This window comes from Pezoporus occidentalis, unplaced genomic scaffold, assembly GCF_034315485.1.
Source record: "Pezoporus occidentalis ecotype Australia unplaced genomic scaffold, CSIRO_AGI_Poc_V1 ctg59, whole genome shotgun sequence".
NCBI lineage: Eukaryota > Metazoa > Chordata > Aves > Psittaciformes > Psittacidae > Pezoporus > Pezoporus occidentalis.
This window is the reverse complement of record NW_026915932.1, coordinates 4258649-4273943: the sequence shown is the minus strand read 5'-3', so window position 1 is coordinate 4273943 and position 15295 is coordinate 4258649. Positions and strand designations below refer to the sequence as shown.

Sequence of the window (15295 nt, the reverse complement as noted above, 5' to 3'; positions counted from 1 at the left end):
CAAGGGACAGCTATTATCCCAGTGAAAGGAAGGAATATTCAGTACAACCTCTTCCCTAAGAAGAACCTGGAAGAACTCATGCTTTGTGGGAGAGAGCTATTTCTCTTTTCATAAACTGCTAGCAGCATTTAGCCATTGCAGCACTTTGCAAGAAGCTACTACTGTTGTGGCAGGATAAGCCTGGTTTTCAAACATCTCTGCTGAATTAGTATATTTGACACAGAAGAAGATTCGAAAACAGGCAGATTTTCTTCTTAAAAAAAATATATATATGTACTAGTTTAATAAAAAAACAAAACAAAAAAAAAAACAAAACAAAAAACCCCCAAACTGGGGATTGTTTTAATCTCACCAAAGATGATATTTCAAAGACAAACCCTTCTTTCCATACTGTTGATACAGACAATAGGAAGAGGCATTAGCATTTCTCAAAACAGAAAATAGTATGGAAATCTTGTATTGGGGGAATCTGCATAGCAAAAAGTTTACTATTAGCAAATATTTTATGGATATGTAGCATACCTCTTTCTGCCAGTATAGATGCTCCAGATTCAAGTTCAGTGGTACCTGTTCACCAAAAGAAAAACAGTGTTCTCACTTGAGCAAACAGGTAGATATTAGCACCTAAGAGGGAAGTTGTTGGGTCACTATCTTACTACATAAAGCCAGAATTCGGGTGTTTTTGTTTTTTTTTTAATTTGTTGGGGTTTTTGGGAGGTGGGGGGGGTTCTTGGTTTTGTGGTGTGTTTTTTTTTAATTACATAATACCATTTAAATTTTGTTGTTTTCTCCCCAAAAAATAAGTATTTCCTAAGCCAGAAAAAAGGCAATATCTTGACAGTTCTGCATGTTTCCAGACAGTAGCTCAGTATGAGTGGAGAGCAGACACATTTTGGAAGTGAAAAGACGTGACATTCAAAGATACTGTGATTAGGACAAGGTTAGATTCTAGTTAAACTAAACTAAAATGCATTAACTTGCACCTGTTCCAAAGGAAAAAGTTAGAATTAAGTTGAGGTTAACAAATGCTGACCTGATTGACCTTGGCTCTTTCTTCATAGTCTATGTAATATTTCCTCCCTACAGATTATGAACTAATCTGCAGTGTTTTTTTGCCTTGTTTTGATGGAAGTGTCTCTGATAATTACTAGAAGCTCATCAAGCAATGCAAGCTAGTGAGAATTTAAATTTTATATTACATAAGCAGAAAACAGCGAGAGATTTTTCAGATGGATATTTTATCTTTGAGGATCTCTAGTGAAGTATCTCTAAGAAAAATACCCTCCCTGTGGACTTTCCAGAAGGTACTAGTAGTGCAGAGCCTGTCAGGATGGAGCTGTAGAGTTAATGTACGATTACAGTAGCCATTTAGTCCCGTCTCCTGCTCAAAGCAGGGCTAATCTCAAAGCAAACAACAAAACGGAAAAAGTAAATGAGCTCTTCAGTGTCTTTCACCAGTGCAAAACTATTTTTGTGTAAAAATTGTCTATAATTAAAACTGCAAAATCCACGGAATAGGAAAATGCTAAGAGACAGCATTTGCAGTATAATAAATCAATGTCAATGGAATTTGATAAGTGTATTTGCAAACTGGATTTGGTACTGCCATATGTTTTATTACAAGTTCATTGGGTTCTGAGGTTCTGAAAACAAAAAATATATGAAAGAAAGAAAATATTACTTTAAATAATAGGTATTCTTGCTTATACTGTTATTTCTTCTACTGAAGCATTAGTGAGTTATATGCCATCCACACCTCATGAAATAGAGATGATGAATTTTTTTGCTGTTCGGAAAAGGCATACCTTTAGGATGGTAGACACTGTCACTAGTAAGAATGCTAGTGTATACCACAGCAAAAACATATACCATTGTACCAACACATAGATAGTAAATGACAAAGCGAGGTTTACCAGAGAGTTAAGTGTTTAGTTGGAAAGTACATGCAGACACGGCTGCTTCTGCACAGCTTTTTCATAAAGTTTTCGCGCTGAGTCCAGTACAAGAACCTTACTACTCTGGCACGTGTGCTTTGAAACAAAGTTCCTAAATAACAGCCCTGGACCCATACCTTTCAGCATTCCTACCCTGGGTGCTAATTTAATGATTCCCTAAGCAAATGCATCCATGTGTACATGTGGCTTCAGAACCATGCATCATTGCATGCACTGAGGAAGTACATGCGCAAATCAATAGTGTAATTTTCTAATTCTTTGTAATAATTACCTATTGCTGACATGTAAAATGCCTACATGTAAAATACCAGTGGAAAGTAAGACAATTTTTTTGTCTTTATAATTAACTAACATATTTAGGACATTACATAGCTACCACATGACGTTGCTAGGGGGCATTTTCAATACTTTAGCTTAGAAATTTTTATAACTATTTATTAAAATTTAGCCAGCCACAAAATGTAGATGCTTATCCTGATTCCTGACATTGTCAGGTGGAGAAATATTTTTTTCTAAAATTGTAAAAATTTGGGAAAGTATATTTTTTAGTTCATATAAAGATGCCATTAAACTCTATAAAAGTATAAAAAGATTTCTTTTTCAGTGGTTTTTTTTTGTTGTTTCGAATGAGAGGTCTGGCTGGATCTTTCCATCTGGCGTGCTGGCTGTTACTGCAGATGGTCATAATCTGTACATATGGTATGTGCATATATAAACTGAAATCAGTGTTGTCTTGAGGTAAAAGCAGGCACACAAGAAGAACGTGGATGCCTAACACAAGAATATTTGTGAGAGGGATAATTTAGAGCATTTTATTTTTCTAGGGGAAATTTACATAAAATTAGGGAAAAATCATTTACTGTCTGCTGGAAAAGAAATAAAAAATAAATCACTCCACTGTTAAAAGGTAAATTCTGGATCTGCAGTTTATTTGAAATTGAGTGTTAGCTTCAGCTCAGCCCTGAATCTGTGCCACGTTTGGGGTTAAATCAAGACAACACCAAACTTTCACAAACTTCTGAAGATATATCTGCAGTGCTCAGAAGTAGGACAGGCAGCCTGGGTTTCAAGACCCTACTTCTGACTTGGAAACAAAGCTGGAAGAGAGATTTTCTTACCTCTGAAGATTAGAAAATGACCTTCCAATCATGTAAAAAAAAAAAAAAAAAAAAAAAAAAAATAGAAAAATCAGTAAGAGAAGCCTTCAGAAATTAAATCGTCTTTAAATCTGAAGTTTCTGTTGAAGTCAATCTGACTATCATCAAATGGTAGCTGAAACTCATAATGATCAAAGAAGGGGCAGAAGACCTTGTCATTAAAAATAGTAATTTGCAGTGAATCACAGGTAAACTTGTAAGATGTTCTGCTACCTATTGTAGTGTGCAGTTAGCCCAGCTAAAAACTTCTGCTTGCATGTTGGCTAGCGAACCAGGTTAAAAAAGTTATATCCATAAAGTCTTCTACGTAGGAAGTTTAGAAAATTAGGGAAAATACTAAATGATGATGTAGGGAAAACTCTAAAAGCAACTCACAATTGGACTTACAAAATATTTAACAAGAAGTGCCTGAAAATCAGAAATGATTGGAAAAGCAAGACATGAAGAATTTATCTGATACACAACCAAATGCATTTTTAAACATTTCCTCTATCTTTTCTAATATCCTCTGTATTAAAGCTAGTTGGTGCATTTGCCCATTTATCAGACAAGCTGGCAATGTCACAATTTTTTTGTCACAAATTTTTTTGTTCCTTTGTTCTGCTTTCCTAGTATCTACTCTGCTATTCTCTTTGCTAACCTTTCAACCTTTTTTGTGCTGGGAGAAGGCTTCATGTATTCAGCTACATGTATTCATGTATTCAGCTTCATGTATTCAGCTACAAGGCTAGAAAAGGAAAATACATTGACTTTAAAAGGGTTGCTGCCATTCCAATATGACTTTAAAAGCTACTGATTCTTTTTCTCTCTTATTACAGGTTTGTTTTGTGAATTTGGATGCAAACACAGATGATTGCAGCGATGAGCAAGTGAAACAGGTAACAGATTTTAATAACATGCACAATGTGCCTAGTCAGGATCTCCAGGACTCTGTGGTACAAACCCAGATCAAAATTCTATGGACAAATGGAAGCCAGCCCTAGATTTTTAACCCTTACAGAGAGCAATGCATCAGGAGTCTGAAATTATCTCAATGCCAGGCCATATTTTTTAGCTTTTCGTACTTCGATCCCAGAAATATCTAATGGATTTTTGCAGCCTGTGAATTTACAGCTGTTATCATGCGAGTAGACTTCTTGCTTAGCCTTGATTTTATCAGAGAAGGTATCAGAGAAGAGCGTGGATATGTCATGCATCCAATTTTTCAATTTGACATAATATTACATAAAAATAATTTCTGATGTTGCTCTTTCTTACTGCCAAAAAACCTTTGAGAAACTTCTAGTCATTAGGTCATGTTCAGCTGATCATTCTTACTCAGTCCAACTTCAAATAGTTTGATTATGTGGCCTTGAGGAGGGTTCTAGGTAAAACAGAACTAACTAAAGGTGCGTTTTACCCATTTAACTGAAAGTTTGGAGGGTAAAAAAAAAAGGATTAAAAAAAAAAATAAAAAGCTCTGTTATTTTACAAGCATTAAGACAAAGTACATCATGGTATGCTATTTAAAATATATGCCATTAAAAAAGAAAATTCTAAGTCACATTTTAAAGATACGATGGCCTGGTCTCAGTTTTGAGTTTACATCATCCTTCACCAATTCATTTTTCATTTGGTGTCTATGATCAATACAGTGATACGATTGCAGTATAGGGTAAGAGAACAAAGGTAGACTCTCCTCACAATATCCAGGGAGCTCCTCAGCAAAGCATTACAGTTAGTTTGCTGATACCACTTTTAACTCACAGGGGAACGATCAATGCTGGGACCTTGTCACCTCCTGCAAGTCATTCATTAACAGGAACTGTTTTTCTATGCAGTTTTCTGAATCCTAGATTTATAAAAATTCAGATGGCAAAAATAAATGCAGCTTCTTCCAGCAAAATTACTTTTCTGTTGAATCAGCCGGTTAACTGTGCAGAACAGCTTGAGAGATTTAACTTCACTAAATCCACAGAAGCACTGGTTGTTTTCTAATAAGCAATGGTTTTGTTTGGTTTTTTTTTACAGTGTTTATTAAGGAACAAAAGGTATAGCAAGTGATAAGAAAATACCAGGAGTTTCTCTCTCAGTCTTAGAGCTGGATATCTGCAAAAGCCAACTTAAACTAGCTTTATGCAGCTAGCCTTTACAATGCCTGGAGATTAGATTACTCCCTCACAAGCAGAAATCATCTGCAGCTGCATAATTTTTACTTATCAGCCCTACAGCAGTGGTCCACTCACTGCCTGTGCACTCCGCACAGCCCTAAGCTTTTCCGTGACAGCAGAGCCCAGTCAGGTCCCTGCAGTGCTCCACACCAGCATGCCTACAGCTGCTGCTCCTCACCTGGCACACGGGGGCTACATAGTGTAGGTAATAAAAATTCACTGCTAGCACAGATACTGTGTATTCTTCTCTAAGAGGAAACTTGATCATCAGAGTTTTTGTGTATAATATGCAGTTTGTGTAAGTTCGCCTTGGGTTGAATGGATTTTTATACAACACACTGATGTGATGAAAGCATTTCATAGAATTTTAAAGATGTTAGCATAGCTGTTGTTCATATGAAATATAACTATTTCCTAATATGTACTGTTAGGATTTTGCATTACCCATTGCAATGGGTTAAACTGGGGCATTTTGCTTTGTAAAGTAATAATCCTTCCAGACTTCGCCTTTTTTTTTTCTGAACAAAAGTTATGGAACTGAAGTAAGAGATAAACAAAATGCTATGATTTCCTACATAAGAAATCTCATAAATTTGGCAATTTAGGCAATAGAAAAATAGAGATATGTATAGAACTGTGTATGATAGAAGAAAGGCTATCATTTGAAGAAAGAGAATTATGAGAACTTCGTACTATACTGAAACATCAGTGAATTGAAGCACTGAATTTAGTCATGTCAAATACAAATACTTAGTCTCATCTGAAGATCACTCTACTGAAAAGTGAATTGTTCCCCAAAACTGAGTTAGCTTTGCTAAGCCAGAAATTTTTATTATATCTAATTCACTCTGAGGAAAAATAACAGTACTGCTTATTATTTTTGGCTTATTATTTTGAAGATGAAAAGGAAAAAGTGGGATATCATTGAACTGCACAGTAACTAAATCATATGGCTGGGTGCCAGAGATCTGTAATCCCCTGAACGGCTTTGCCATTTTATGCACTTTTCTAGTGCATAAAATGGATATGGCGTTTACTTCTCTGTAAGGCATCATCTTTGATTCCTTGTTCATAAAGCAAGCACAGCTAGATCCGTGGCAGCAAAGAACTGCAAGTACTCTTAGGGTAGGTATTGTACTTTTGGTCTGGTCTTTGTACAGGAATGAGCAGATGTCTCCTACACACACAGGGGACTCCCAGCAGTATCATAATATGAATCTCCTGTTACATAGCATCATTGATGTTGTGACTATTACCACTTCCGGCTCTAACAAATACATAAGAGGTAGAAAATTACTGTATCATTACAAATGAAAGGTCATGAAGGTGTCCACTGGAACAGCAAAGAAATGAGTATTTCATCTCTGTATTAAATACCTCCATTATTCCAGGTCTAATATTGCATCAGTTTGATCAGCAATTTCCAGCTAACTTTCCCTTTGGTTCCTTGCTTGTCATACACTTGGAGGAAAACTGGAAGATCTGCCCTTTTCTCTTTGCCATGCTTACTAAATCTTTTTTGGTTTAAATAGTAACAGGCAGTGTATTTTCAGTCTCTTAGGAACTCACTTGTAGCAGAAAGGCCAAGCATTTAGATGCATAAATACAATCAAGCTGTTTAGCACATGACAGTGTAAGGGATGAAAGACTGTCCTGCTGGACAGTTGTGCAGAAGTTTATACTATCACCATTGTCTTGCTTGGTAGCTCAAAAGAAAAAATGTGCATTTTAATGCTGCCAGTTCCATTTTTAATCAACTCAAAGAAATAAGTTCCACCAAGCTTTCTAAAGGGATGCCTGTAACTGGTATTTCATTTTGACATTTATGAATAGAACTGTGCAACTCAGATTTCATTACCTGAAAGAAAATTTATCTTTCACACTACAGCGGTTGATCAGTGTCTCTCCAAATCTCCCCAAACTCATCAGTTCAATGAATGTACAGCCACCAAAGGAAAATGAAATAGTCCTGCTGAGTGGATTAACATCAGGAAACATTCAGGCCGATTATGAAGTTCCCCAGGTAGGAATCAAATTCATCTTTAAAGTTATATCACCCCTGTGAAGGATGGATTTGGAAAATGGAAAAGAGGAAGCTGAGTGTGAAGAGATGAGTGTGAGTTTGCAAACATAAAAATGTAAATCTAACAAAATCTTAAGTGTGTGTGTCAAGGCAGTGGATGGTGGGGGTGTGTATGACACAAATATAGGAAAGAAACCCTGCTATTGCCTTCTAGATCCTTCGGATGTCTGGATTGCAGCTGGTAATGCTTTACACCATTAGTGGCTGATCCTTCAGTGAATGCAGGCACTGGTGGCAGAGGTGATTGATTCATAAGCCCACATTTCAAGAGTGGCAGGAGTCAGGAAGACAGCACAGAACAGGGAAAGGAGAAATATAACTTTTCCTGTGCACATAACCAGATTGAGGCACAGCTCCTACAGGCTCCCTTTCAAGTGAAGTCTTGCTACTTCCCACTTTTGTTCCCAATCCATCTTCTCCCACACATGCACCTCAGAAAAGAGCTGACGATAGGACTTGAAAATCCTACTGGCTACTGTAAACCTGAATGTGACAGTGGAAAATACCAAGCTACTTTAACCATGTCAGAGCTAATACCTCATTTAGATTCTGTCAACTTAAAAAGTAATTAACACATTAATTAAAGCTTAACATTTAAAGGAGCTAAAGGCAAAATTCTCATGCTAACTCTTTCATTCCTGTTATTGCCAATTAAATGTTCCCCTTCTGTGATCTGGAGGCTGAGAATTCCTCTTACTGGCACCACATAGAGAAAGGAAGGAAACATAGCATTTGCTGTAGGAAAAAAAATAAATAACAGGCACTGAAATTAACTTGTGTACAAAAGTCTTTCATGAAGCAGGTCCTGAAACAGCTGTACGTAAACATCATTGCATTTTGTGTTATACCAGGAAGCTGATCTTTAAAAGGAGAGGCTGCCCATTCATTGAGTTTTCTTGCCCCTTTTGACTATTGGCCGAATTTGGAATGACTAAAAAGAAATAAGTGCACAAGCCTGTGGCAGGAGCAGTGGAGCTCCAAACCCCACTTCCCTAGAGGGGAGCCACTGCAGTACACACAAGGGTGTTTTGAGGCCCGAACAAAATGACTCAAGTTCTCAAGTCACCCCCACTTCCAAAAGACTGCAGCCATTGAGACTGGCAGCCTTCCCAGAGAGACTGCAGGCAAGACACAAATGGGAACTAACCGACATCTTGATCTTGTAAGATGAAGAAAGCTTTGCATTGAGACTGGGTGAGATTTATCGGTTAGATAAGTAGACGCTATATTCGTCCTTACATCTGTTTGGCTTTCCAGAGAATTTGTTTGTAAAGAGACTCGCATAGTTTTCATACAATAATTATTCTGCTCCCCATCAGCCCTTTTCACAAGTAGAACCCTGCAAACTGTGGACTGGAGCAACAGCAGGGGAACATTTGATCTAAGGCTGCATCTGCTTTTAATAACATTTTTCACAATATGGTGTATGCTGAAGTCTGATTCAGCAACAATTTCTTAGCTATCTAATCTGCCTTTTCTGTTTTAACACACTAATTTATCTGCTTTTCTGTTCAGACACATTTTTTAGGTGGCAAGAAAGTGCAGGCCAACAAAACTTGTTATTCCAACACAATACTCATCCCACTCCCTTTATTACTGATACTTGCTTTGCATTCATTTTCAAAGACAAAAGGTCTAGGATGGGGTCACATTATGCTAGATATTTTGCAAATGCACAGGGGGTCTAGGACATCTTTTGCACAGCTTAAAATCTACTGCCTCAATCCAGAGTTGGTTTGGATGGCTCCTTCCTGGGGGCCTGCAGCTAAAGCATAAAGTCACAAGCTGCAAAAGCTAGGCTTTGCTTCAGAGTACATCCATACCACAAACGTAGCCCCATGCAGAGGTATCAGCTTAGCTCTGTGGTTGTATAAATATCCAACATTTTTTAAATTAGTCAAATGAGAATAACAAGAGTTCCTTTCTCTTAGTTTTTGTTCAACTTTCAATTTAATTGTACAGCATCTCTGGGTAAGACAGTTTTATTTAAAGGCTTAACACAGGGCCCAGTGAAGGCCCATTTCCAGTGGGAGGTTCTACTGATCTAAAACAACAGAGCTTTGGGCAAATAAGGAGAGGAAGAAGAGCAGAGAAACAAAATAAAACGCCATTTGAAAACAGTCTGTAGGAACATCTAAAGGCGACTTGCTCTTAACAATCTCACCAGACAGTACTTACCAGGGTGCCTTTAAACAAGTGTTGCTACGGAAACTACCCTGAAAAGGAATTCATGCCCACAAACAATTCCCTCAAGGGATAGGTAATACCAGGTGGTATGAGGCCATTAATAACAGTATGTCAGGTGGATAAATCTGACATGACTAAAAGCAAGTAAGTCTGTCATTAAAACACAAAGCTGACTGAAAACAATTTGATAATTTCAACAAAATAAAGATGCCCCTGTGATACAGCTGGGTTCTATACTAAAATGCTTGCATAATAAAAGCTATGAAGTCCAAGCAGTCTTATTTTGGCATATATGTAACTGCACACTGTGTTATAAACACCTAAATGGCAAATTGCATTGCATCTTTGCAACAGAACATTCCCAAGATATTTACAGAGAGGGAAGCTTAAAATAAGTTTTATTTTATAATTAAATAACTATTTGAAATTCTTTTCCCCTCCAGTGTCCTTGGCTGGCAGATGTCTGCTTGGTTCAGTGTGCACGGGGGGACAGGAGAAACAGCACAAGCTGCATCATTTTTGAAATAAACAAGTTTCTGATTGGACTTGAGCTTGTTCAGGAGAGACAGCTGCAGGTAGAAGCTCATGTCTTAAAGCCTGAGGATGACACAAACTGCTCCGTGTCCTCAATAGAAGAAGATTTTCTCACAGCATCTGAGCACCTAGAGGATGACAACGAGGCTGATGAATGTAAAACGGGTAAAACCAATGTGACTGAGCATAAATCTGCTATTGTTTCTACTCCAAAACAGCCATGACAATGCTCACATAAATTGCACTTCATGTTAATTCATGCATATATTTGTTTGTAATTTAGAAAATGAATGGCCATTCATATTTTTAAATTGTTATTCAAAGACAAAGATATATGTTCCTGCAGTAGTTTTAGAGAGCAGTAATGCATTACACAGTTGTGCAGCCGTTTTCATTTTAAAGTTATGGGGTACTCTGCAAAAACCAATTTCTTGTTTTCCTTTTAATAGGTCATGAAAAGTTAAGTGTTTCAGAAGCATCCTCAGATGTCAAAAAAAGTAAAGGAAAGGGATTTGAAAATAGCCACTACAGAAAAACCAGGTTGCCATCTATTCTTGAAGGGAACTGCATTAATGAAGATAATGCAGCTACTGGAGTCTCTGAAGCTGTGACTGTTGTGCCTGAAGATGCTGTCTTACAACCTGACAATAAGGCAGATCAGGAAACACTGTGGCAGAAGGAATTAGCTGGAAGAGCTACTTCATCCTTTAGTACTAATAATTTGACCAGTGAGGTTGAAAATTCCAATTCAGCACAGGTGCTGGAAGATGTATCTTTAACCAAAATGGTTAAAGAGGAGCTAGGGTCTCTTTGTGACTCAACAGGAAAACACACCAGTAAGACAGAGAGAGATGACTGTGCAGGTATCAGGAAAACTGATCCTCTCCCACAGGATGAGCGGGCAACTACAGGTCAGTATGCCACAAATTTAGCAGAATCTGTTCTACAAGATGCATTCATTAGACTGTCACAGTCTCAACCCAGTTTTAGTGAGGAGGCTGCCGTCAGCATCTCTGTAGGAAGCTCCTGTAAGTCGGAAGACGCACCTGCTTCCCGATCATGGAATGAACTTCCAAAGATTGTCATAGTGCAAAGTCCAGACAGTTCTGAGAATATGTCTGACTGGCCAGGGTCTGCCTTCCCCAGCCTGTGTCACTGGACTGAATCAGAAAGTTCTGCTGAAGTTTCAGATTACTTTGAGGAAGGACATTCAAACGGACACAGCCAGAGTGCACTGGAAGTGGCTCTGGCTTGTGCAGCTAGTGTTATTGGAACCATCTCTAGTCCCCAAGCTGCAGAAAAATTCAGATGGGATCAAGAAGCCACACAGCCTAACAGTGGAGCAGTTGATAGTGAAGAACACACAGCATCTTCACAGCTACTTGACTGTGCTGGCACAGAATATTCATTTCCATCTGCACTGTGTGGCATGACTCAGGTAGCAAGTGCTGTAGCTGTTTGTGGTCTGGGGGAAACAAAGGAAGAGAAGTACCCTGCTACTTCGAGCGGACTTCTGTCTGCTGCTCAGACTTCTGCAGCCATTACTCTACATTGCAGCATAGCTTTAGGAAGCAGCATGGAGAAACTAAATTATAGCATTGCAGAGGCACTTCTCAAAGAGGCGTCAATAATTTTGACAAAACCCAACATATACAAAAATGTAGGGCATTTTATGGAATCCATAAATGGAAAAATTATTGAAACAGCAGCAAGACCACAGATTCCACACACTAATGAAGTAATCAGGGATGAACTTGCACAAAACTTATCCAATATTATTCTACGACATTCTATGGAGGAGGCTAGGAAAAGGAGGCAGCTACACCCCTGTTCAGAAAACTGCTCAAGTTCACAAGACATGTTCATGGAGACTGCAAATGAGTTGCTTTTTAACATAGTATATTTCACTTTCAAGAAGATGAATGACATAAGACAAATTGAAGAGTGTTCTCCTCTCTTTTCCGGGGGGACAAAGACAGAGAAAGTAACAAGAGCAGAAGGATGGTCAACACAAGCAAAAGAACATGAAACTTCACACAGCCCCATGGATAGCTCTGCTGTTAAAACATTTGGTACATCCTACAGCACTAGTTCTAGCAAAAATCTTGTAAATGTCACAAATACTAGGAAAAGTAATATGAAAGACGTAAATAGCAAGGAAACTGCTCCACTAGATTCAGAACCAACAAGTAGAGCTACAGGGCATAATGCACTTGTTGCAAAAACATCTCCCAAGAAAAAATACCTGAAAAGAGCCACACGAGACTGTTACAAATCCCCAAATCAGAGTAATAATAATCATCAGAAGAAAGACTACAGATCATTTTCAGATAGAGAAAATACCTTTGCAAACAATGAATGCAAGCATGGTGTTCAAGAACAGTTGTCTTACAGTACTGTCATGAACGTAGAAAACCAGGCCAAGCATAAGTCTAATGCTGTGCTAAATGATGATGTCCAGGTTAGCTTGTCTTTATTAGGAAATCATGTCTTGCTTCCTTCACAGCCTGTGCTACAGGTGAAACATTCAAGGGACAAATATTGTATAACGGATTTTGCAGAAGAATTGGCAGAAACAGTTGTCTCTATGGCAACAGAAATAGCTGCCATTTGTCTTGAAAATTCAAATGGAAAGCAACCTTGGTTCTGTGCGTGGAAGAGAGGTAACGAATATCTGGTGACCCAGAGTTTATCTTGCAGAACCATGAAAAGGAAAAAGGAAACCCATGGTAATGGTTCAGTTGTTCGGAAGAACAGGGCACCTAGACTTAGTGAGATCAAAAGAAAAACAGATGAGCATCCTGAGCTAAAGGAAAGATTGATGAATCGGGTAGTAGATGAATCTATAAGCCTTGAGGACACACCAGATTCAGTCAATATCTTTGCTAATGAAGTGGCTGCCAAGATCATGAACCTCACTGAGCTCTCCATGGTTGATGGCATCTGGCAAGGTCCGAACCACCCCAGGAACAGGCTGCACTGTGAAAGATGGAGCCGAGCCAAAGCCTCAAGCTGTGAGAGCATACCTGAGGAGGACTCAGATTCCAAAGCCTCTTTCAGTACCCTAGGCCTAATGAACGCCTTTGGCCAACCTGTCAGCCAGACAAGTTCTGTCTCAAAGCAATCTAGTTGTGAAAGCATTACAGATGAATTTTCAAGATTTATGGTGAACCAGATGGAAAGTGAAGGAAGAGGTTTTGATTTACTACTAGATTACTATGCAGGAAAAAATGCAAACAACATCTTAACTTCTGCTTTGCAACAGGTAGCCAAGAAAAATGGCCATCTTAATGTGAGACCAAGTTGCCCATCCAAACAGTCCAGCACAGAAAGCATAACAGAAGAATTTTATAGATATATGCTAAGAGAAATAGAAAAAGAAAATAAAGATAACTTATCTTCCCCTCGGAATTCAAAAGACTGGTGTGGCAGTTTGCTATCACCTTCTGTACGATCACCTTTTTGCTTTAGGCAATCATCAATGCCTGACAGCAGATCATCAGGTTCTAGACTAACGGTTAGTGTCCCAGTTAAGGCAAATTCATTAGATGGATTTGCCCACCATCACCAAGATTCCTTAAGTGTACAGACAGTTAATACAGTGGCTTCCTCCAGTCTTTGCAAGTCTGACTCATGCCTGTACCAAAGATGCAAGACTGACCAGATAACAGATATGTTGATTCACGATACATGGGCAAGTTCTATTGAATCTCTAATGCGCAAGAACAAAATCATAGCAGATGAGGCAGAGGCTGCAGAGGCAGACCAGTTTCACAGTGATTCCCCACCACATGTGGAACAATATGCAAACAGACTGGCTGCAAATATTGTTGAAAGTGGTAAAAATTTAATTGTTGTCCAGCAGGATTCTTTTGATTATACAAGCCAAGAACGAGTGCTGGAAAGCAAACATCCTCAAAGCACAACTCAGACTCAATCAAAACCCAAAAGGGATGGAGTAAATTTTGATGAGAAAAAACAGCATATGAAGAACCCTGGATGCCTCCCTGCAAGTCAGCATAGGGAAGTGCCTTTAATTCAGATAGAAACTGATCAACGAGATGAGCCAGATAAAGGCTCAGAGTCCTTCATTTCATGTAGCCCTTCTGGAAAGGAGCATCAAAGCAAAGAAAAGCCTCCAGAAGCTTTTGATGGCAAACACACAGTTTCCAGTTCCCTACTAAATAGGTAAGTGACAAAATAGTAAAATCAGCACATTGCTTTTGTGTTTGTTTTAATTTCCCAGTAAAAATCATTTTGCTAAACAAAGATAAGAGGAGAAGCACTTTCAAAGAAATAAAAGAAAGTTATGCCTACAGGTTTCTCATGGCATAAAAATCACCCAATCATATATCACAGTGCCAGTTTCTGGAGCAAAGTTACATTGTACGTGACAACGTGCTTCCAAGATTCAAATCTAATACTTCAGAGACAAGTAAGTTTTCTCTCTACAGTTGTTTAAGTCTTACATAGTTAAGACAGGAAAGATGGACAAAGTTTGAACGTCGATTTAGCACTGACAGAAGACAGCAGAATTTGACCTCTGCTGTAGTTCTCTGCTATGCTTGTTCATATAACTAATGCTTTGTATACATGGAAACAAGACTAGATTTTTGAGACCTTGAAGTTCGTCTTTGTGTTTACAGTCTGGAGATACAAGTAATAAAAATTCTTTAGTGGAAGAAATAAAATAGTAATTAAAAACACCCCTCACCTCTGTTAGTTCAAGACTTCTCTGGTAGAACTTAGAGAAAATAATAAAATTTCATTTTACTACATAATGCAAATGTAGAGGATTGCTGTGGATGCTGAGGTTAAGAGCAAGACTCTCAAGACCTCGCTTGTTTTTAACTATACTTGGTCATGTGTGTTACTTTAATGGTATCTAAATTGCCAATCACTTGGATCACTGCGGCAACTATTATCTCAGAGTGCTTGACATAGTGAATGCTAGTGCTAGAAACCATTTTGCAGCTCATTTTATTCTAGGAAGTGCTCCGTTTTGGCTTTTGACAAAGCTCTGCTTGAAGTGTGTATGGTAGCCATTAGGTGGACAATTATCACAATGTCACTGTTCTTTCATACTGGCTGTCCCCCACTAACCTTTCTCTTCCTTTAAATGCAAATTGCTTTTAGTAGGATACATTTAGAAATGTACATATCTGGAATCTTGACTTTTATTTTTGCACAGTTTAAGAGCCCTTTAATAGCTTCTCCTCTGCCTTTGAT

General features: G+C 38.3%; 1 protein-coding gene across 4 annotated transcripts in view; it reads left to right on the top strand.

Annotated features, from left to right (window-relative positions):
- The window catches only part of SPHKAP (SPHK1 interactor, AKAP domain containing), a 236891-nt gene that overhangs the window by 210291 nt on the left and 11305 nt on the right, over nt 1–15295 (top strand). For 2 of the 4 annotated variants that reach the window (XM_062638980.1, XM_062638981.1), the window contains 4 exons: nt 3931–3990; nt 7151–7285; nt 9976–10231; nt 10516–14691. In XM_062638980.1, the coding sequence (XP_062494964.1) occupies nt 3931–3990; nt 7151–7285; nt 9976–10231; nt 10516–14258 (4194 nt within the window). In that variant the 3' untranslated portion in view covers nt 14259–14691. Of the gene's footprint in view, nt 1–3930; nt 3991–7150; nt 7286–9975; nt 10232–10515; nt 14692–15295 lie in introns of those variants that run through there. The other 2 variants (XM_062638983.1, XM_062638982.1) reach the window with 2 other exon arrangements.